At 45.6% G+C, this 24,569-nt stretch overlaps 1 protein-coding gene and 2 long non-coding RNA genes across 3 annotated transcripts; 1 reads left to right on the forward strand and 2 right to left on the reverse strand.

Annotated features, from left to right (window-relative positions):
- Positions 1–900: 900 nt before the first annotated feature.
- LOC119526091 lies at positions 901–13,436 on the reverse strand. The gene is made up of 3 exons (XR_005215109.1): positions 13,159–13,436; positions 2,186–2,428; positions 901–1,597 (listed from the first exon to the last, which is right to left on the reverse strand). It is a non-coding gene; the product is annotated as an uncharacterized LOC119526091 (long non-coding RNA).
- On the forward strand, positions 3,695–19,605 carry LOC119526092. The gene is made up of 3 exons (XR_005215110.1): positions 3,695–3,738; positions 16,259–16,349; positions 19,020–19,605. It is a non-coding gene; the product is annotated as an uncharacterized LOC119526092 (long non-coding RNA).
- Positions 19,606–21,293: 1,688 nt separating this feature from the next.
- On the reverse strand, positions 21,294–22,688 carry LOC119515809 (charged multivesicular body protein 1b-like). Its single transcript, XM_037812000.1, has one exon. It carries the CDS (start codon positions 22,629–22,631, stop codon positions 22,032–22,034), a length of 600 nt encoding a protein of 199 aa, XP_037667928.1. The 5' UTR covers positions 22,632–22,688; the 3' UTR covers positions 21,294–22,031.
- Positions 22,689–24,569: the final 1,881 nt, after the last annotated feature.

A 24,569-nucleotide genomic window follows, 5' to 3' on the forward strand; every position in this document is an offset into this window, starting at 1 on the left:
CTCCAGTTTCTTTACCTGTAAATTTGGAAGAGTAACAATAGAATCAAACTCAATGGGAGGAGCAGAGGTGGTCACCTGGATAATTTAAGCCTAGATCCAGCCCAGTTACTGAAGAGATTGTCTGAAGGGGTTGCCTTGGGTTGTTGCTGAAAGGAGAGGCTAGGCCTGCTTGTAATCATGCCTAACAGTCTCCTCCTGAATGCCTTTTTGTTGCTCAGATGTGGCCCTCTCTCTCAAGCTAAGCCAACTTGGCAGGTGAAATCACTGCCCTTCCCTCTACATGGATCTGACACCCAGGGGAATAAATCTCCCTGGCAACATGGAATATGACTCCTGGGGAGGAATCTAGACGCAGCATCGTGGGATGGAGAACATCTTGACCAAAAGGGGGATGTGAAAGGAAATGAAATCAGCTTCAGTGGCTGAGAGATTCCAAAAGGAGCCGAGAGGTCACTCTGGTGGGCACTCTCATGCACAATACAGACAGCCCTTTTTAAGTTCTAATGAATTGGAATAGCTAGCAGTAAATACCTGGAACTATCAAACTACAACCAGAACCCATGAATCTTGAAGACGACTGTATAAAAATGTAGCTAATGAGGGGTGACAATGTGATTGGGAAAGCCATGTGGACCACACTCCACTTTGTCCAGTGTATGAATGGATGAGTAGAAAAATGGCGGGGGGGGGAGGCGCCCAGTGTTCTTTTTTACTTTAATTCTTATTATTTTTGTGTGTGTGACAATGAAAATGTTCAAAAATTAATTTTGGTGATGAATGCACAACTATATAATGGTACCATGAACAACTGAATGTACACTTTGTATGACTGCATGATATGTGAATATATCTCAATGAAATTGAATAAAAAAAAATAAATTTCCAATCTGATAAGTCCAAAAAAAAAAAAAAACCTGTGGAGTTTGATACATAGCCGTTTAGAATAGGGTCTTAGAGTCTGCTAGGTTTGCATTCAAATACCACCTCCATCACCTATTAGCTCTGCCCCTGTAGGAAATTAGTATGCCTGTTTCTTTACCTGTAAAGTTGGGAGAGTAACAATAGAATCAAACTCCATGGGAGGAGCAGTGGTGGCCACCTGGATAAGTTAAGCCTAGATACAGTCCAGTTACTGAGGTGATTTTCTGAAGGGGTTGTCCAGGGATCTCCATAACATATGCACTCAGAGATTTAATTAAGTTACCATAGTACATCTAGCCATGACTTTCCTCGGATCTCCAAACTCACTTCTCCCAGCTGCCTCCTGGTCACCTCTCCTGAGGTGCTGAATAAATGTATTAGGATGGAATTCCTGTGCCTGCCCCCACCCAACCCCTGACAGTCTCCCCAGCCTCAGCTGCAAATGGGCACTCCATCCTTACAGCTGCTCAGGCAAAAACTCTGGAGTCACCCTTGAGTCCTCTCTGTCTCTCATACCCCACATCCAATCTATTGGTAAACCAGCTAGAAAGAGATCAGAATCCAGTCCCTTCTCAGCACCCCCACTGCTCCCACCCTGATTCAAAGCCCTCTTGTCTTCCTCCTGGGTCACCGCGGTGGTCTCTCTGTACACTCTCAACATGCCAGCCGGGTCAATCTGTTAAAAATATAAGGTGGATCATGTCAACTGTTCTGCTCCACAACCCTCCACTGGCTTCCTGTCCCACCCTGAGTAAAGGGTTGCATCTTTACAAGTCTATAAGACTCAGCATAATCTGACCCCACCCACCCAGGACCTCACTCTTACTTGGCTGCCCACCCCATACCACACCCTGGCCACATGGCTCACCAGCCCACCTGCTGCCCTTCATGTGCACCAACCACACCCCCACCTCAGTGCCCTTGTTTTTGATCTTATGCCAGAAACCCACCTAGCTCCTTCCCTCTCTCTACTTAGATCAAAGGTCACCCTAGCAGTGAATCCTTCCCTGACTTCCTAAATTCAACTACAGCCTCACCCCTACCCCACTATCCCTGTCCCCCTTCCCTGCTTTACTTTTCTCCTGTGCATTGGTCTCCCATATCATGTGTTTACTTACCTTCTCCCGGTAGAAGGTAAGCTCCCTGAGGGTGGTGATTTAGTTTGTTTTATTCACGAGATTCCCCCCTACCTATCACATGCCTGGCACATGGCAGGTGGGCAGTCAACATGTGCTGAGAGAATGGACACCGGTGGTAGACCTACCTCAGCTTTCATGACTGCCATCTCGAGGGCCTGTCGCTAACAGTGACCGACTCCAGTGTAGAGGACATCCGGTGGCAAAGGTGCTTGCTCTGGATGGCGAGCCTCAGTTCTTCCTTGACAAAAGGTGTCAGGTTTGCAAAATCCTCCAACACCAGTGACCCAGGAGGGGAAAGGCAGGGGATGATGGCAGAAGCACTGACTTCTGAGGCAGAGACCTGGCCTGGGTGTTGAAGCATCGTTTTGCTGAAAGACACATCAAAACCCAAACTGCTTCAGGTGTATCTGTGGCATGGGATCAGGGCCCCTGCAACCTCCATCACCAGAGCTCCCACCCCAAGAGGAAAGTTCCATCAGCACACAAGGCTGTTTTGCTTTTGTATTTCATGCCATCCTCACTTTGAATGAAACAGGTTCTTAAAATATTCAGTGACATGGATAAAAGGCCTAATTGAAGTTTATGAGGGTTGATGTTTTAGGCTATTCAGAACCCACAAGGGCTGTTAGTTTTGGCTGGTGAGCATATATGCAAATGTGGCCTCAATCCACACTGCCTGGCCCAATTCCCTCCCACGGCTGTCGTGTTGATCACAGGAGTTTTGTGAAGGTGGAATTACACGCATACCAGGTAGCCATTCTCCATTTCAGAATTCATTCTTTTGTGTCAATGAATTTGAGTCCCATTAGTCAGGAATTAACTGGGACCATCAAGAAACTCAGGTCGATTCACAGCTTCTTTTGCTCTTTGATTGTCTCCCAGATTCCTGACACACCAGGTTAATTCCTCTCCACCATTTGCTGGCAAGAGCATGTCTCCACTGGTGTTAAGTACTTGAGAGAGAATCCCTTTCTCACACAGGAAACCATTTCTCCCTTGAAAAGTCTCTAGTCTCCCAGCTACAGCCTTCCTCCTCCCCTGGCTGAGCAACACGTGAAGCCAATGACCCTGTACCATGCTCAGCCAATTTTAAAAGGAAGGGATCATGGTTTCTATCAATGGGAATCATAGAACACCCAACATTAAAGCCATGTAGGCCAGCTGCTCAATTTGTAACTGAGTAAACCGAGGCTGAGGCAGGTAGTGAATTGGCCCAGGCCGGAAAGCTGCTGAGTGGCCCAGCCCAGGCGAAGCTGCTGACCAACTAACTACCTGTCTCTCTTTTCACTCCACTAACAGGGACCCAACACCGCAAGGGATCCACCAACAAGGCAACCAGAGAACAGATCCACTGGTCCGGTAGATGAGGGTTCACAGCCCTACTCACCTGGTGCCCACCACACAGGAAGCTTTTGTAGGAGGACTAAGATGGAGGAAGGAGGTGGATAGAAGAAAGGGACCATGGAGAGAGAGGGAAGTAAATAATGGATGAAAGGGAAGCGATGAGGGAGGCGGGGCAAGATGGCAGACTGGTGAGCTGTATGTTTTAGTTACTCCTCCAGGAAAGTAGGTAGAAAGCCAGGAACTGCGTGGACTGGACACCACAGAGCAATCTGACTTTGGGCATACTTCATACAACACTCATGAAAACGTGGAACTGCTGAGATCAGCGAAATCTGTAAGTTTTTGCGGCCAGGGGACCCGCGCCCCTCCCTGCCAGGATCAGTCCCGTGGGAGGAGGGGCTGTCAGCTCCGGGAAGGAGAAGGGAGAACTGCAGTGGGAGCCCTTATCGGAAACTCATTCTACTGATCCAAACTCCAACCATAGATAGACTGAGACCAGACACCAGAGAATCTGAGAGCAGCCAGCCCAGCAGAGAGGAGACAGGCATAGAAAAAAAACAACACGAAAAACTCCAAAATAAAAGCGGAGGATTTTTGGAGTTCTGGTGAACACAGAAAGGGGAAAGGCCCTGAGGCGCATATGCAAATCCCGAAGAAAAGCTGATCTCTCTGCCCTGTGGACCTTTCCTTAATGGCCCTGGTTGCTTTGTCTCTTAGCATTTCAATAACCCATTGGATCTCTGAGGAGGGCCCATTTTTTTGTTTGTTTGTTTGTTTTTTTAATCCTTTTTTCTTTTTCTAAAACAATTACTCTAAGAAGCCCAATACAGAAAGCTTCAAAGACTTGCTATTTGGGCAGGTCAAGTCAAGAGCAGAACTAGGAGAGCTCTGAGACAAAATGCAATAATCCAGTGGCTGAGAAAATTCACTAAACACCACAACTTCCCAAGAAAAGGGGGGTGTCCGCTCACAGCCATCATCCTGGTGGACAGGAAACACTCCTGCCCATCACCAGCCCCATAGCCCAGAACTGCCCCAGACAGCCCAGTGTGACGGAAGTGCTTCAAATAACAGGCACACACCACAAAACTGGGCGTGGACATTAGCCTTCCCTGCAACATCAGCTGATTGTCCCAGAGTTGGGAAGGTAGAGCAGTGTGAATTAACAAAGCCCCATTCAGCCATCATTTCAGCAGACTGGGAGCCTCCCTACACAGCCCAGCAGCCCAGAACTGCCCTGGGGTGACGGCACTCACCTGTGACATAGCACAGCCATCCCTCAACAGAGGACCCGGGGTGCACAGCCTGGAAGAGGGGCCCACTTGCAAGTCTCAGGAGCCATACGCCAATACCAAGGACTTGTGGGTCAGTGGCAGAGACAAACTGTGGCAGGACTGAACTGAAGGATTAGACTATTGCAGCAGCTTTAAAACTCTAGGATCACCAGGGAGATTTGATTGTTAGAGCCACCCCCCCCTCCCTGACTGCCCAGAAACATGCCCCATATACAGGGCAGGCAACACCAACTACACACGCAAGCTTGGTACACCAATTGGACCCCACAAGACTCACTCCCCCCACTCACCAAAAAGGCTAAGCAGGGGAGAACTGGCTTGTGGAGAACAGGTGGTTCGTGGACGCCACCTGCTGGTTAGTTAGAGAAAGTGTACTCCACGAAGCTGTAGATCTGATAAATTAGAGATAAGTACTTCAATTGGTCTACAAATCCTAAAAGAACCCTATCAAGTTCAGCAAATGCCACGAGGCCAAAAACAACAGAAAATTATAAAGCATATGAAAAAAACCAGACGATATGGATAACCCAAGCCCAAGCACCCAAATCAAAAGACCAGAAGAGACACAGCACCTAGAGCAGCTACTCAAAGAACTAAAGATGAACAATGAGACCATAGTACGGGAGATAAAGGAAATCAAGAAGACCCTAGAAGAGCATAAAGAAGACATTGCAAGACTAAATAAAAAAAATGGATGATCTTATGGAAATTAAAGAAACTGTTGACCAAATTAAAAAGATTCTGGACACTCATAGTACAAGACTAGAGGAAGTTGAACAATGAATCAGTGACCTCGAAGATGACAGAATGGAAAATGAAAGCATAAAAGAAAGAATGGGGAAAAAAATTGAAAAAAATCGAAATGGACCTCAGGGATATGATAGATAATATGAAACGTCGAAATATAAGACTCATTGGTGTCCCAGAAGGGGAAGAAAAGGGTAAAGGTCTAGGAAGAGTATTCAAAGAAATTGTTGGGGAAAACTTCCCAAATCTTCTAAACAACATAAATACACAAATCATAAATGCTCAGCGAACTCCAAATAGAATAAATCCAAATAAACCCACTCCGAGACATATACTGATCACACTATCAAACACAGAAGAGAAGGAGCAAGTTCTGAAAGCAGCAAGAGAAAAGCAATTCACCACATACAAAGGAAACAGCATAAGACTAAGTAGTGACTACTCAGCAGCCACCATGGAGGCAAGAAGGCAGTGGCACGATATATTTAAAATTCTGAGTGAGAAAAATTTCCAGCCAAGAATACTTTATCCAGCAAAGCTCTCCTTCAAATTTGAGGGAGAGCTTAAATTTTTCACAGACAAACAAATGCTAAGAGAATTTGCTAACAAGAGACCTGCCCTACTGGAGATACTAAAGGGAGCCCTACAGACAGAGAAACAAAGGACAGAGAGACTTGGAGAAAGGTTCAGTACTAAAGAGATTCGGTATGGGTACAATAAAGGATATTAATAGACAGAGGGGAAAAATATGACAAACATAAACCAAAGGATAAGATGGCTGATTCAAGAAATGCCTTCACGGTTATAACGTTGAATGTAAATGGATTAAACTCCCCAATTAAAAGATACAGATTCGCAGAATGGATCAAAAAAAATGAACCATCAATATGTTGCATACAAGAGACTCATCTTAGACACAGGGACACAAAGAAACTGAAAGTGAAAGGATGGAAAAAAATATTTCATGCAAGCTACAGCCAAAAGAAAGCAGGTGTAGCAATATTAATCTCAGATAAAATAGACTTCAAATGCAGGGATGTTTTGAGAGACAAAGAAGGCCACTACGTACTAATAAAAGGGGCAATTCAGCAAGAAGAAATAACAATCGTAAATGTCTATGCACCCAACCAAGGTGCCACAAAATACATGAGAGAAACACTGGCAAAACTAAAGGAAGCAATTGATATTTCCACAATAATTGTGGGAGACTTCAACACATCACTCTCTCCTATAGATAGATCAACCAGACAGAAGACCAATAAGGAAATTGAAAACCTAAACAATCTGATAAATGAATTAGATTTAACAGACATATACAGGACATTACATCCCAAATCACCAGGATACACATACTTTTCTAGTGCTCACGGAACTTTCTCCAGAATAGATCATATGCTGGGACATAAAACAAGCCTCAATAAATTTAAAAAGATTGAAATTATTCAAAGCACATTCTCTGACCACAATGGAATACAATTAGAAGTCAATAACCATCAGAGACTTAGAAAATTCACAAATACCTGGAGGTTAAACAACACACTCCTAAACAATCAATGGGTTAAAGAAGAAATAGCAAGAGAAATTGCTAAATATATAGAGACGAATGAAAATGAGAACACAACATACCAAAACCTATGGGATGCAGCAAAAGCAGTGCTAAGGGGGAAATTTATAGCACTAAACGCATATATTAAAAAGGAAGAAAGAGCCAAAATCAAAGAACTAATGGATCAACTGAAGAAGCTAGAAAATGAACAGCAAACCAATCCTAAACCAAGTACAAGAAAAGAAATAACAAGGATTAAAGCAGAAATAAATGACAGAGAGAACAAAAAAGCAACAGAGGATAAATATCACCAAAAGTTGGTTCTTTGAGAAGATCAACAAGATTGACAAGCCCCTAGCTAGACTGACAAAATCAAAAAGAGAGAAGACACATATAAACAAAATAATGAATGAAAAAGGTGACATAACTGCAGATCCTGAAGAAATTAAAAAAATTATAAGAGGATACTATGAACAACTGTATGGCAACAAACTGGATAATGTAGAGGAAATGGACAATTTCCTGGAAACATATGAACAACCTAGACTGACCAGAGAAGAAATAGAAGACCTCAACCAACCCATCACAAGCAAAGAGATCCAATCAGTCATCAAAAATCTTCCCACAAATAAATGCCCAGGGCCAGATGGCTTCACAGGGGAATTCTACCAAACTTTCCAGAAAGAACTGACACCAATCTTACTCAAACTCTTTCAAAACATTGAAGGAAATGGAACACTACCTAACTCATTTTATGAAGCTAACATCAATCTAATACCAAAACCAGGCAAAGATGTTACAAAAAAGGAAAACTACCGGCCAATCTCCCTAATGAATATAGAGGCAAAAATCCTCAACAAAATACTTGCAAATCGAATCCAAAGACACATTAAAAAAATCATACACCATGACCAAGTGGGGTTTATTCCAGGCATGCAAGGATGGTTCAACATAAGAAAATCAATCAATGTATTACAACACATTAACAAGTCAAAAGGGAAAAAATCAATTGATCATCTCAATAGATGCTGAAAAAGCATTTGACAAAATCCAACATCCCTTTTTGATAAAAACACTTCAAAAGGTAGGAATTGAAGGAAACTTCCTCAACATGATAAAGAGCATATATGAAAAACCCACAGCCAGCATAGTACTCAAAGGAGAGAGACTGAAAGCCTTCCCTCTAAGATCAGGAACAAGACAAGGATGCCCGCTATCACCACTGTTATTCAACATTGTGCTGGAAGTGCTAGCCAGGGCAATCCGGCAAGACAAAGAAATAAAAGGCATCCAAATTGGAAAAGAAGAAGTAAAACTGTCATTGTTTGCAGATGATATGATCTTATATCTAGAAAAACCCTGAGAAATCGACGATACAGCTACTAGAGCTAATAAACAAATTTAGCAAAGTAGCGGGATACAAGGTTTAATGCACATAAGTCAGTAATGTTTCTATATGCTAGAAATGAACAAACTGAAGAGACACTCAAGAAAAAGATACCATTTTCAATAGCAACTAAAAAAATCAAGTACCTAGGAATAAACTTAACCAAAGATGTAAAAGACCTATACAAAGAAAACTACATAACTCTACTAAAAGAAATAGAAGGGGACCTTAAAAGATGGAAAAATATTCCATGTTCATGGATAGGAAGACTAAATGTCATTAAGATGTCAATTCTACCCAAACTCATCTACAGATTCAATGCAATCCCAATCAAAATTCCAACAACCTACTTTGCAGACTTGGAAAAGCTAGTTATCAAATTTATTTGGAAAGGGAAGATGCCTCGAATTGCTAAAGACACTCTAAAAAAAGAAAAACGAAGTGGGAGGACTTACACTCCCTGACTTTGAAGCTTATTATAAAGCCACAGTTACCAAAACAGCATGGTACTGGCACAAAGATAGACATATAGATCAATGGAATCGAATTGAGAATTCGGAGATAGACCCTCAGATCTATGGCCGACTGATCTTTGATAAGGCCCCCAAAGTCACTGAACTGAGTCATAATGGTCTTTTCAACAAATGGGGCTGGGAGAGTTGGATATCCATATCCAAAAGAATGAAAGGAGGACCCCTACCTCACCCCCTACACAAAAATTAACTCAAAATGGACCACAGATCTCAATATAAAAGAAAGTACCATAAAACTCCTAGAAGATAATGTAGGAAAAACATTTTCAAGACCTTGTATTAGGCGGCCACTTCCTAGACCTTACAACCCAAAGCACAAGCAACAAAAGAGAAAATAGATAAATGGGAACTCCTCAAGCTTAGAAGTTTCTGCACCTCAAAGGAATTTCTCAAAAAGGTAAAGAGGCAGCCAACTCAATGGGAAAAAAATTTTGGAAACTATGTATCTGACAAAAGACTGATATCTTGCATATATAAAGAAATCCTACAACTCAATGACAATAGTACAGACAGCCCAATTATAAAATGGGCAAAAGATATGAAAAGACAGTTCTCTGAAGAGGAAATACAAATGGCCAAGAAACACATGAAAAAAATGTTCAGCTTCACTAGCTATTAGAGAAATGCAAATTAAGACCACAATGAGATACCATCTAACACCGGTTAGAATGGCTGCCATTAAACAAACAGGAAACTACAAATGCTGGAGGGGATGTGGAGAAATTGGAACTCTTATTCATTGTTGGTGGGACTGTATAATGGTTCAGCCACTCTGGAAGTCAGTCTGGCAGTTCCTTAGAAAACTAGATATAGAGTTACCATTCGACCCAGCGATTGCACTTCTCGGTATATACCCGGAAGGTCGGAAAGCAGTGACACGAACAGATATCTGCACGCCAATGTTGATAGCAGCATTATTCACAATTGCCAAAAGATGGAAACAACCCAAATGTCCTTCAACAGATGAGTGGATAAATAAAATGTGGTATATACACACGATGGAATACTACGCGGCAGTAAGAAGGAATGATCTCGTGAAACATATGACAACCTGGATGAACCTTGGAGACATAATGCTAAGCGAAATAAGCCAGGCACAAAAAGAGAAATATTATATGCTACCACTAATGTGAACTTTGAAAAATGTAAAACAAATGGTTTATAATGTAGATTGTAGGGGAACTAGCAATAGAGAGCAATTAAGGAAGGGGGAACAATAATCCAAGAAGAACAGATAAGCTATTTAACTTTCTGGGGATGCCCAGGAATGACTATGGTCTGTTAATTTCTGATGGATATAGTAGGAGCAAGTTCACAGAAATGTTGCTATATTAGGTAACTTTCTTGGGGTAAAGTAGGAACAATGTTGGAAGTTAAGCAGTTATCTTAGGTTAGTTGTCTTTTTCTTACTCCCTTGTTATGGTCTCTTTGAAAATGTTCTTTTATTGTATGTTTGTTTTCTTTTTAACTTTTTTTTCATACAGTTGATTTAAAAAAGAAGGGAAAGTTAAAAAAAAAAAAAAAAAAAAAACAAGGAAAAAAAAAAGATGCAGTGCCCCCTTGAGGAGCCTGTGGAGAATGCAGGGATATTCGCCTACCCCACCTCCATGGTTGCTAACATGACCACAGACATAGGGGACTGGTGGTTTGATGGGTTGAGCCCTCTACCACAGGTTTTACCCTTGGGAAGACGGTTACTTGCAAAGGAGAGGCTAGGCCTCCCTATGGTTGTGCCTAAGAGCCTCCTTCCGAATGCCTCTTTGTTGCTCAGATGTAGCCCGTCTCTCTCTAGCTAAGCCAACTTGAAAGGTGAAATCACTGCCCTCCCCCCTACGTGGGATCAGACACCCAGGGGAGTGAATCTCCCTGGCAACGTGGAATATGACTCCCTGGGAGGAATGTAGACCTGGCATCGTGGGACGGAGAACATCTTCTTGACCAAAAGGGGGATGTGAAAGGAAATGAAATAAGCTTCAGTGGCAGAGAGAATTCCAAAAGGAGCCGAGAGGTCACTCTGGTGGGCACTCTTACGCACACTTTAGACAACCCTTTTTAGGTTCCAAAGAATTGGGGTAGCTGGTGGTGGATACCTGAAACTATCAGAACTACAACCCAGAACCCATGAATCTCGAAGACAGTTGTATAAAAATGTAGCTTATGAGGGGTGACAATGGGATTGGGAAAGCCATAAGGACCACACTCCACTTTGTCTAGTTTATGGATGGATGAGTAGAAAAATAGGGGAAGGAAACAAACAGACAAAGGTACCCAGTGTTCTTTTTTACTTCAATTGCTCTTTTTCACTCTAATTATTATTCTTGTTATTCTTGTGTGTGTGCTAATGAAGGTGTCAGGGATTGATTTGGGTGATGAATGTACAACTATGCAATGGTACTGTGAACAATCGAAAGTACGATTTGTTTTGTATGACTGCGTGGTATATGAGTATATCTCAATAAAATGAAGATTAAAAAAATGACAGGAAAAATTAAAATAACTATTGAGCAATTAAAAAAAAAAAAAAGAAAAAAGAAAGGGAAGCGATGAGTGGGGTTATGAAAGGAAGGGCCCTAAGACTCCCACAGATGCCACAAGTGATGGGTGCTGTATCTTATGCTGCTGTGGGCCTGGGGTGCTACCTTTTGTGCTATCTGTAAAACCATCCAGAGAACAACTGCCCCCCACCCCCAGCCCTGCCTTTGTCTAAGATCACATCAAAGTAAGAGCGTATACATTGGAGCACTATTATACAACAAATAGTAAATGCAAAACAAGGGAGACAGTAATATCAACTTCACCTTCATTTTAAGTTGGGGAGACAGAGGCCCCAAACACAGGATGTGCCTTCCACCCACACTGAATTAAGGTGCACTGGGAGAATACCCAGATTTTCCAGCTCCAAGTTTTGTTTTGTTTTGTTTTCTGGCTTCTTCAAGGACTCAGCACATCTTTATTTGAAAGGAAGCATATGTGATTTAGGCAATAAAATTAGGGAAGAAAAGAAAATGGTTAAGAGGAAAAGAATTAGGTAGATGAGAAAGGGAAACGGAGGATGGGGAAAGGGAGGAGGAGATGGGTGGGGAACCAATCTAATGGAAATAAAGTTGAGAAGGGAAGAGATGCCCTAGAGACAAGTACCCTTTCCCCCTGTGCTTTGGAGGCTGGTCAGTGTCATCAGATAGAGACCCCCTAATTCTAGTTCCCTCACCTGTCCCTCTTCTTTCCATTACACCACTCTAGAATCTGAAAATCTTCACCTAGAAAGGACCTTAGTTAGTTATCCGGCCCAACATCACATCGTCTCGCAGACAGGCAGAGGGGGCCGGCAGTGTATATGTACCCACATTTCCCAGGAGGAAATACTGAGGCTCGAGGACATCAAGCGCAGTATACGTTCTCAGGGCCCTGGCCGCTAGACCATAAAGCCATTCCCTGAATTACTTGAACAACTGGCTCCGCACCGTTTCCCCCACGGTTGGTCTCAGAGGGCACAAAGCAGAGAAATACGCGAACCCGCCAGAGCGAGAGTGAGGTACGAGAGAAAAGCATGCGAGAGACTTGGGATGAGAAGGCCTGGGCCCAGGAGCCCGACACAAGCCGTACCGGGAGTCCTCTCCGCCTTCCGCCGCCGGACGGCGACAGGAGCGCTCGCCACCTCTAAACTTATCCCAACTAACTTTCTCTCCAGGCTCCCAGAGTGGGTCCTGCAGCCCAGCGCTCCGAGATGCGCACGGCGACCCCCAGCGCTCACCCCTTCCCGGTTCATTTCGTTCCGCGCCTGGGACAGCGCTTCCGCGAACCCCTGGCCTCCAAGCCCCTCTCTGAGCCGGGAAAGGACTGGCTCCGGAGCGGAGGCGCCCCGACACTAAGCGAGGGATGGAGTCGGACGGCAATCCGAGGATCCTCAGCTACACCCGCACACCCACCTCCCTAAGCTAGCAACCAGCCGGTTAAGCGAACGCCAAGGGTCGAAAGAAGCGGCGCTCGGAGACCGGCTGCGGAGCCGGCACCCGCCCTCTCCGTCGCCAGGAACTTTCGCACTCCAAGCCAAAAGACAAAGTTCTTTCACTTTTCGAGAAACTCTGAAGCTCTGAGAAGCAGCGGTGGCTAGGAGAAAGTCAGCCAGAGTTCCTCCGAAACCGGAGGCTGGAGGCGCGGGTCAGAGGGTGGACGTAGGGGTCGGGGGACTGGTTACGAGAATGGCGCAAAGGAATGAAAGCGAGCCTCCCTTGCCGCGCTCACTCACCTCCAGTCTCCGCTCGGGGCGGCCAGGGTCCGCAAGGCGGGCGGGGGCGGGCTGGCTGTCCGTCCAGCCGGCGGGCGAAAGCGGAGGACGCCCGTCCTGCGCACTGACTGGCTGGTGGGTCCGCTCTGGCGGCGGCGCGGCAAGAGAGCTGAAACGTGCGCGCCCCGCTGCGTGCGACTATGGCTCAGAGCGCCTTGCATCACCTCTTTTATAGCCCTTGGCCTGGCAGAACGCCCATTTACTCCGGGTTACGAGTCCCAGGCTGACGTTATGCTATTAATAGTTTCCCCTAGAGAACCAGAATTACTAAATTGAGCCAAGGAAGGCGGGGTGGAGGAGGGGCCATGGCGGGGTGGGGTGGAGAGACCCGACTGATGATGCAAGTCCTGGGAGGAGCCAGCCGAGGCGCGTTCTCCCTGCCTAGCACTCTCCGACACACATGCCGGCCCCTTCACTGCCTATCTGGCTGGAGCCGCCTGGGCCTACCGCCAGATGTGCTTGCTCGCCGCTGCGTGTTCCAGGCATGAGCCAATGGTGCCCAAGCCAGCGGCATGACTCCACCGCGCTGGCATCTCTCCCTCCGCTAGGATCCCCCGGGCGGGGAGGCGGCGGGGAGCGGGGGAGTGGTGCTTAAGAAGACTGGGTGGGGGAGATGTCGGGGCAGCGGCCCAGACTAGGTGAGGCCGGGAAGGGGGCGCGACCCTTCTCCAAAATGTGCAGTTATTTCTGGAGCTTCGGGAAAATGCCCCTTCCCCCGCCAGCCGTCTCCCTCTTAAGTAGAGCGCGGGGTGGGATGGGGTGGGGACAGGAGCGTTGGTCTCCGTTGTGGGTTGGGTGCCCATGGTCACCACAGCGTGACCCTACACCGTTACCCGCCGAGTACAACCTCCGCGGCGGGGACCGCGAGAAGCCAGCGGGTTAACACAAACACTAAAGGTAGCTCACGGCCCACGAGCGCCCGCAGGCCCCGCACACCCCACACAGGTTCACAGGCAGCAGCGCCTCTGGGCTCATCAGGAACCCGACTCGGAGGTGATGGCGAGTAATAGGTATTCGTCAGTTCAGATTTTTAACCTCAACGCGATTGAAATTGACAGATTCTCAGTGAAACGAACAAGAGCATAGAAAGGAAAGAGACCTGGAGAAATAAGAAGCAATCCGGGACGGGGCTGAAGCCCAGCGGCCGGGGAGAGCAGGGAAAGACAAGGTTCTTCCCGTTTCCCAGAGCTGGGCCCGCCCGGGTCAGGTCGGGAGCGGGTGGGGTCGCCCCGCACGCGGTCAATGTTTAGCGGAATCTCATTTTCACCTTTTTAGTGGTTTTCTGTGCCCAGAGCGGATTGGGCAGGGACAGGACAGGGACGCGCTGACCGCAGTCAGAACGGGGCCGCCAGATCCCGTAGCCCAACACTCAAGCTGAGGCCTTAGCAGAACTGTGTTGAACCTTAAAATGATTTCCCGGTTCGGATTTCCCGACCACAGCCTTCTTAGCTCAGAGAGCGGAAGAACCAGGGACTTCTCAGCCGCTCCTAGACGGCCAGATGTGGGCGCGAGTGCGGCCCGGGACTCTTCCAACGTGTCTGGGAGGGACATCGATCCAGCCCGCGGGGTGTGGGGCACGGCTGAGGACAGAAACGCCTGCTTCCACCCGTCCCTTGGGATAGAAGCGATCGAAAGCCATGGTTTGGTCGTTTGGAGTAAGAACTCCAGATGTCTTGGAACCTGGGTCTCGCCTATGGCCCCACCACACTCCACCTGCAGCCCTGGCTTTTATCGTCGTGGTGGAGCCGGGAATCCCACGACGGATCTCACGAGGGTACAGCGCTTCGAGCACGCCCAAGCACACTTATACACACCTGTCCCCGCAGCCCCGGGAATCGGAGTCCCTCTTTTCAGCCCCGCGGATTGCGGAGCAGCCTAGGGGACAGACACACCTAGAGCTGCAGATAAAACCGAATCCCCAGCACCCGGACTCCTCGTCCCCAAACACTAGCCTCACCCCAAATCCCTCCTTCCTCCCATAGACAACGCGGTGGGCGGCCTCGGCAGTCTCCCGCATCCGGCAGCCCTGGGGTTCCAGGCAGGAACCTTGAGGATTCTGCCCTGGGGCTGACCCGGTTTCCAGCCCTTGCACGGGAAGCAAAAGGCGGGTGTGTTTGCTTGACTTTTTGTCAACTGTAGGTGACGAAACGCACAGGAGCTGAGAGAGGAGCTTCAGCTTACAACGCCATTTTGGAGATGGCCTTTGAAAGCAGACTTTTGCTCTGGAGAAGCTGAGAGGACAAACACCCCAAGGGCAACTAAGAGTGACCTCTTTGAGGAGCTGTGGCCTGGAGAGGAACGTCCTGGGAGAAAGCCATTTTGAAACCAGAACTTTGGAGCAGACGCCAGCCATGGAGCAGACGCCAGCCACGTGCCTTCCCAGCTAACAGAGGTTTTCCGGACGCCATTAGTCATCTTCCAGTACTCAATTGTTGATGCATTACTTTGGACATTTTATGGCCTTACAACTGTAACTTTGTAACCAAATAAACCCCCTTTATAAAAGCCAATCCATTTCTGGTATTTTGCAAAAGGGCAGCATTAGCAAACTGGAACAATTTCCAAGAATTTTTACCCCATGGACTTGCTGCCTTGATAAAGGAAAGCAGAGAACTCTGGGTGGGAATTGCACATTTGGCAACCTTGTGTGAGTCCATTATCAACAGCCATGGGTACCTGTGGGAAAATGGCCTGAGCTTGAAATGCGTCCTTGACATATTCAAGGGTGCGGACATTGGAACACCAAGTCCTGCCAGGACAGAACACCGCCCAGGGCAGCACCCGCTTTGTTTATGCAAGAAGCATGCAAGTTTTGAGTGGCCTGTCCCTGACTTCCCTATCTTGCTAAGTTAGCTATCTTGCCTTCTCCGGCCTGTTCCTTACTCCCCTATTTCCTGTGATAAAATGAAGCTAATAAATATGATGTGGAAGAAGCGGAGGCACGCTTTGCCAACTAGGCTTTGAGTCCCCTGCTCCCATCTTTGCTGCAGCTGTTGTTTTGTTTCTTATGTTCTGTGTTGCCTCCCGACTACAATTGGCGCCCAACGTGGGGCACGAGTAGCCTGGGAGAAGGCTCGCAGTGAGCGACTTCATGGTTACAATATCGGCGCAGGACCTCGGGTGGAATTTGAAGGCCTTCTACATCCTCATAGGTAAGGACACTCCCGAATATTTTGTAATGCAGGGTTACCAAGGGAAATGGAGCAGCACGACCAAGTATCGACCTTATGTCTGTCTCCTCCATCAGCTCTTGAAAGCTGGTGGTGCTAAGGCTAGTGAATCTTGTATTCTAGAGCTCTTGCAAATTGTAGAAAATATTGCTCTTGGTTTTCTTCTGTTGGCTCCCTGGAATCTAGTGATTAGGATAAGGTGGGTAGAGTTGAAGAAATTGCATATACAGGGTGTCCTTTGTCAGTCACTATTTGGTCCACTTGGACCTTGATTGAGTCAGTTTTACAGCCTCTCCAGACGGAGGATGAGGAGGAGAATGATGATGATGATCCGGTGGACCCAGAGGGTGAGGATCCTCTCCCCCTTAAGCCACGCTCTCCACCAACCTGAGGGCAGGTGAAGTGGTTGTGCCAAGAGGCAGAAAAGCAGTTAGAAAGAGAAAGTTTGCCTCTGACTGCTCCTCACCTCACTCTGGCTGTATTCTTTATCATTACTGTGATGGTAAGTTTGCCTTGTGGCCTGGCAGCCAACTATACTTATTGGACCTATGTGCCAAACCCACCAATGTTAAGACCAGTAGAGTGGACAGAAGTACCTCCCCCCCATATATATCAATGATACTGCCTGGCTCCCAGGGCCTGAGGATGCACAGTTACCCCAACATAAGAAAGAAGAAGGAAAAGAATTTAACTATACCTTGGGGTTCAATTTTTTCCCTCTATGTATAGGACACAGGTCACACTGTCTTAACTTCACGCACCAAGCATGGCTAGCTGTAACACCTAAGCATGGAAATGTGTCTCACGCCCAGTTGCATCTATTGTCAGCCAAAAGTTGTTGGTATACAGAATCTGTCAATAATACTCCCCCGGATGACAGACCTATTTGTACTGTCCATCATTTATGGTCCCCAGCTTTAGACAGAATTTATTGGGAAACATGTCGAGGGACTAATAGTGTACTACTATTGAATGATTCCTATGGAATAGTCACTGACTGGTCCCCTAAGGGGTATGCGGTTCAGAATTGCAGTGGTACGAATGAGTCCTGCTCAGCACATGAAAAACTAAAATGGCATATCAGCCAATATAATCATATTAGTATTGTCAATAATTCACCACATCCCCTTATTTGGCATGGTACAGGCATGGTCCCACCATGGCCCACGCTAGGTGCAAGCCCCCCTCAAGATACCATTTGGAAAATTCCCTTGAGCTTGGAGCAAGTTATGAAATGGCACCCATCACCACCACACAGATTATTCATTAGAATTCATGTCTTTCCTCAATTTTACCGTACAAGCTTGTGTTCATGACCCAGATGTCTTTTGGGTTAGTAATTTATCAATATGTCCAGTCAGGAGGTAGTTTGCACAGCTAATAAAAGCTGCCATTTATATACTTGTTTGAATTCTACTTTGAGTAGTACCAACTATGCCGGTTTGAATGTATTGTGTCCCCCAAATGCCATTATCATTGTGGTCTTGTGGGACAGACGTTTTGGTGCTGGTTAGATTTGCTTGGAATGTGCCCCACCCAGCTGTGGGTGGTGACTTGGGTGGGGTACTCCTATGGAGGTGTGACCCCACCCATTCAGGGTGGGCCTTGATCAGTGGAGCCATATAAAACATGCTGACTCAAAGAGACTGAAACGGAGTGCAGCTGTGAGTGACATTTTGAAGAAGAGCAAGCTTGCTAGAGAGGAATGTCCTGGGAGAAAGCCATTTTGAAACCAGAACTTTGGAGCAGATGCCAGCCACGTGCCTTCCCAGCTAACAGAGGTTTTCCGGACGCCATTTGCCATCTCCAGTGAAGGTACCCGATTACTGATGTGTTACCTTGGATGTTTTGTGGCCTTAAGACTGTAACTGTGTAGTGAAATAAACCCCCATTTTATAAAAGCCTATCCATCTCTGGTGTTTTGCATTCTGCAGCATAGCAAACTAGAACACCAACATTACAGTTCTTGTACTATGTCAGAGAAAAGGCATATGGCTGCCGGTATCTCAGTCAAGACCGTTGGAGTCTTCTCTGGACATGCATTTCCTGCTTACTATTTTTCAAAAAATAACCAAACGTACCAAGCACTTTATTGGTATGCTAATTGTGCTGATTTTAGGCATTATTGCAATAACTACAGTGGCAGCGGTGGCAGGGACCGCCTTGCATCAGAGTATTCAGACAACAGAATTTGTACAACAATGGCATAAGAACACCAGTCAGGCAATGGGAAAACAGTTGAGAATAGACGATGTAAATAATCGCCTGGTGGATTTAGAAAATGCTGTGTTATTGCTGGGAGAGTAAGTCCAGAATATACGCATGCAGCTGCATTTAAAATGTGATTGGAATACATCTAGTTTTTGTATCACTCCCCACGCTTACAATCAGCTAGCCATGTCGTGGGAATCAGTGAAACACCACCTGTTAGGACATAAGGAAAATCTTAGTATTGATCTTAATCAATTACAAGCTGATTTGCTTGCAATGCAACAAGCAAATCTGCAAGTTTTGTCCTCGTCAGAAACATTTGCAGGCATTTCTGATGGAATCCAAACTCTTAACCCTATAAATTGGGTTAAGAGCATAGTCAGTGGGTTTGTGGGGGGATTATTTGTTATATCTGCATTATATTAATTTGTTTATGCTTAGTCCTCAGATGCATGAGACAAACCATCTACGAATTAATGCAAAAGGAAACAGCTCGCTCAGTCTTCTCCATACGAAAACAAAAAGGGGGAAATGTGGGAAAATCGCCCACATCAACTGATGAAAGGATAAATAAAATGTGATATATACATACAATGGAATATTCTTCAACAGTAAAAAGGAATGAAGTCCTGATACACACATCTACATGGATGAACTTTGAAGATATCATGTTGAGTGAAATAAGCCAGACCCAAAAGGAAAATATTGTATGATCTCACTGCTTTGAAGCATTAGAATCAGCAAACTCATAAATATTTTAAACTTGAATAAAAATTACCAGGGGTTGAGATGGGGATAGGGAATGGAAAGTTAAGGTTTAAAATGTACAGGGTTCCTATTTGGAATGTTGGAAATATTTTGGTAATGGATGGTGGTGATGGTAGCACAACATTGTGAACATAACTAACAATACTGAGATATGTAGCTGAATGTGGTTAAAAGGGGAAATGTCAAATTGAATAATGGTAACAGTATAAAAATAAAAAAGGAACTATGGAACAACACTACACAAACAGTGAACCCTCTGTTAAACCCTGGACTATAGTTAATAGTACAATTATAAAAATGTGCTATTATCAATTGTAACAAATTGTTCCACACCAATGCAAAGTGTTAATAATAGGGTGGTATGCTGGTTTGAATGTATTATGTCCCCCAGAAAAACCCATATTCTTTGATGCAATCTTGTGGGGCAGACATATTAGTGGGGATTATGTTGGAACATTTGGGTTTGCATGGAAATATGCCCACCCAGCTGTAGGTGATAACACTGATGAGATAATTTCCATGGAGGTGTGGCCCCACCCATTCAGGGTGGGCCTTGATCAGTGGAGCCATATAAATGAGCTGACAAACAGAAGGAACTCAGTGCAGCTGTAAGTGAAGTTTTGAAGAGGAGCTACAGCCAAGAGGGACACTTTGAAGAAACCACAGGAGCTGCAGATGAGAGACAGTTTGAAGATGGCCGTTGAAAGCAGACTCTTGCTCCAGAGAAGCTGAGAGAGGACAAATATCCCAAGTGAAACTAAGAGTGACATTTTTGAGGAACTACAGCCTAGAGAGGAACATCCTGGGAGAAAGCCATTTTGAAACCAGAACTTTGGAGCAGACTCCAGCCACATGCCTTCCCAGCTAACAGAGGTTTTCCGACACCATTGGCCATCCTTCAGTGAAGGTACCTGACTGCTGATGTGGTACGTTGGACACTTTATGGCCTTAAGACTGTAACCGTGCAACCAAATAAGCCTCCTTTTATAAAAGCCAATCCATCTCTGGTGTTTTGCATTCCGGCAGTATAAGCAAACTAGAACAGGTGGTATATGGGAATCCTTTATTTTCTGTCTGATTGTTGTGTAACTCCACAACTTCTCCATCCTTTCACTTTCAATTTCTTTGTGTCCCTGTGTCGAAGATGAGTCTCTTGTATGCAACATATTGATGTTCATATTTTTTGATCCATTCTGCCAATCTATATCTTTTAATTGGGGAGCTTAATCCATTTACATTCAATGTTATTACTGTGAAGGCATTTCTTGAATAGGCCATCCTATCCTTTGGTTTATGTTTGTGAGATATATTTTTTCCCTCTCTCTTGCATTGTCCTTTAATGAACCAATATTGAATCTCTTTAGTGCTGAACCTTTCTCCATCTCTCTCTCTCTCCTTTCTTTGTTTCTCTGTTGTTAGGGCTCCCTTTAGAATCTGAAGTAGGGCAGGTCTTCTATTAGCAAAATATCTCAGCGTTTGTTTGTCTGCGAAAATTTTAAGCTTTCCCTCAAATTTGAAGGAGGGTTTTGCTGGATAAAGTATTCTTGGTTGGAAATTTTTCTCTCTCAGAATTTTAAATATGTCATGCCACTGGCTTCTCACCTCCATGGTGGCTGCTGAGTAGTCACTACTTAGTTTTATGTTGTTTCCTTTGTATGTGGTGAATTGCTTTTCTCTTGCTGCTTTCAGAACTTGCTCCTTCTCCTCAGTATTTGACAGTCTGATCAGAATATGTCTTGGAGTGGGTTTATTTGGATTTATTCTATTTGGAGTTTGCTGGGCATTATGCTTTGTCTATTTATATTGTGTAGAAGGTTTGGGAAGTTTTCTCCAGCAATTTCTTTGAGTACTCTTTCTAGACCTTTACCCTTCTCTTCCCCTTCTGGGACACCAATGAGTCTTAAATTTGGACGTTTTATTTTTTTTTTTATTTTTTTTTTTTAAGTCTTTTTAAAAACTCTATTTAAACAGCAAACAAAAATGAGAGAACAATTTTTCCCATAAACGAAGTTGGCATTTTATCCAGTTTTGCAAAGGCAATTATTACATGAAAAACTTATAGAAGGTAAACAATAGGAGTATTATGCAAAACAAGTTAGGAGAACAAATAGTCAATTGTAGTCTCACTTTGATGGCAAAAAGGAAGTAAAAAAAAAGGCAACAGAATACACAGACATAGCACTGTCCATTAAATATGTTGAACGAGGTGTTTATAGCCCTGTAATCAAACTAAGTAATTATTCTCCCCTCTTTAATTTTTATGCATTACCTGCCAATTACAGGTATTAGCAGTTACACTAAATTAAAAAAAAAATCCTTCGATTTGATTAATTCTCCGCAGAAAATCGCGTACACGGGAACTAGAGTTTAAAGGAAATTTTTGAGAAAGATTCATATACACCAAATTAACTAGTTCTGTCAAAGGCAGCTATAAAAATACACACCATCACAAGCTATACAGAACTATAAAATTCAGTTAAGAATGGAGAAAGCCGGGCATTTTTTAATGTATCTGGTGAGCGCCGTAAACCCAAAGATAGAAGCATCTTAAATAGAGAGCATTTCAGCATTCAGGTATGTTCAATCTCTAGTGTATCGTATCTCCGTAATATACAGAGGGCAAAGGTGGCTCTCTGTATACCTGAAGGTGGCTGCGGCCGGGAAGCCGCAGGGTGGGTTCCGTCATCACACTTGATCCCGCAGGCGGGCCAGTCTCTGCGACAGCTCATCCTGCTCGGCCGAGGCCACGCTCGTGCCCACCGAGCCGGTCTGCCCCTGCGGCAGCTCCATGTTGAGGTCGAGGCCGGCCTCGTCTGCCATTTCCTGGAGCAGCATATCCACTTGGCCCTGGGGAGTGGTCAGCGTCGTCGTGCTGCTCATCGTGTCTTCCATCTGCTGCGTCTGCACGTCCAGCGTCTCAAACTGGTGCTCGAATTTGTCCATCAGGGCAGAGATCTTCTCCAGGTTCATGGTCTTCAACGTCGCGTCCATTGACTTGACCACGCCGGCCATGGACTTGGTCACCTTGCCCATCGTCACCGCCGTCTGGACTCGGGCGTCCACCGCGTCCACCCGCGCACTCGTCCTCAGGAAATTCACCGCCTGGTTCTTCTGGCGGATGGCGTTTTCCGCGTGTATCCTTGCCACTTCCATGTTGCCTTTCTGAATGGCCTTTTTAATCTTGGCCTTTTCGGCCTTTTCCTCTTTGTCGCATTTCTTGGCACTCCTGCTCAGCTCTTTGGCCGCGAACTTCAGGTTGAACAGGTGTTTTTCCATGTTGGACATGGTCGGTCGGCTCTTCGGGTCTGCGGCTGGGGCCGGGGTCTGCGCAGCAGAGACGCAGGAGGACGGAGTTCCGCTCCCGGCACCGCTCCTTTGTTTTGGTCCCACTTCCTGTTTCTGCCGCGCGGCGCAGTGATGACGTCAACAGCCCGGCGCCGGCCGGGGTGGGGGCGTGGGCGGGGCCGGGCGGCCGGGCGACGAGGCCCCAGGGGCGGACCCCTGGACAGGGCGGGAGGACCCGGGCGCCCGCTCCCTGCGCGTTGTTAACCCGCGCCGCCTACAAACCCAGCTTTGAAACAGAAGCCTTTTTTCAGAATAAAGCATGATCGCGGAGTCAAAAATTAAGAACTTACAAGAAATCTATCTCCTGAGGCAGACAGGCTATGCACATAAAAACCCCGCAAATCCCAACCGGGCGGGCTTTCCGGGGTCCAGCCCGAGGGCCCTGGACGTTTTATTTTATCTATCATATCCCTCCATTTTGATTTTTTAAATTTTTTTTCCCCATTCTTTCCTTTGTTCTTTCATTTTCTGTTCTGTGGCCCTCGAGGTCACTGATTCGTTGTTCAGCTTCCTCTAGTCTTGTATTATGAGTATCCAGAATCTTTTTAATTTGGTCAACAGTTTCTTTTATTTCCACAAGATTGTCTATTTTTTTATTTACTCTTTTGCAATTTCTTCTTTATGCTCTTCTAGGGTCTTCTTCATGCCCTTTATATCCTGTGCCATGCTATTCTTCATGTCCTTTATATACTGTGCCATGCTCTCTTTGCTTATCTTTAGATCTTTGATTAATTGCTCCAAGTATTGTGTCTCCTCTGATCTTTTGATTTGGGTGTTTGGGTTTGGGTTATCTGTATCATCTGTTTTTTTCATATGCTTTAAATTTTTCTGTTGTTTTTGGCCTCTTGGCATTTGCTTTACTTGATCGGGTTCTTTTAGGATATGAAGGATTATTCAAACACTAATTTCTAATTTGTCAGATCTACAGCTTGGTGGCGTACACTTTCTCTAACTAACCAGCAAATGGTGTCCACGAGTCACCTATTCCCCTCAAGTCAGTTCTCCCCAACTTTGTCTTTGTGGTGTGTGGGGGTCTGATTCTTGTGGGGTCCAATTGGTGCACCAAGTTTGTGTATGTTGTTGGTGCTGTCCGCCCTGAATGTGGGGTGTGTGTCTGAGCAGTTAGGGAGGGATGGCAGCTTTAATAATCAAACCTCCCAGGTGTTCCAGGAGATTTAAGGCTGTTGCAAGAGTCTAAACCTTCATTTCAGTCTCGCCACAGATTGTCTCTGCCGCTGACCCACAAGTCCTTGGTATTGCTGTATGGTCCCTGGGATTTCTGAGTGTGTCCCTGTTCTAGTTTGCTAATGCTGCGGAATGCAAAACACTAGAGATGGATTGGCTTTTAAAAAAAGGGGGTTTATTTGGCTACACAGTTACAGTCTTAAGGTCATAAAGTGTCCAAGGTAACACATCAGTAATTGGGTACCTTCACTGGAGGATGGCCAATGGCATCCGGGAAACCTCTGTTAGCTGGGAAGGCACGTGGCTGGTGTCTGCTCCAAAGCTTCTCGTTTCAAAATGGCTTTCTCCCAGGACGTTCCTCTCTAGCAAGCTTGCTCCTCTTCAAAACATCACTCACAGCTGCACTGAGTTTCTTCTGTTTGTCAGCTCATTTATATGGCCCCACTGATCAAGGCCCACCCTGAATGGGCAGGGCCACGCCTCCATGGGAGTATCCCACCAGAGTCACCACCCACAGCTGGGTGGGGCACATTCCAAGCAAATCTAATCAGCACCAAAACATCTGCCCCACAGACTACATCAAAGATAATGGGATTTGGGGGACACAATACATTCAAACTGGCACAGTCCCCTTCCAAGCTGTGCCCTTCTAGGGCCTTTGCTGAGGGAAGGTTGTGCTATATCACAAGTGCG

Source organism: Choloepus didactylus, chromosome 2, assembly GCF_015220235.1.
Source record: "Choloepus didactylus isolate mChoDid1 chromosome 2, mChoDid1.pri, whole genome shotgun sequence".
Taxonomy (NCBI): domain Eukaryota; kingdom Metazoa; phylum Chordata; class Mammalia; order Pilosa; family Megalonychidae; genus Choloepus; species Choloepus didactylus.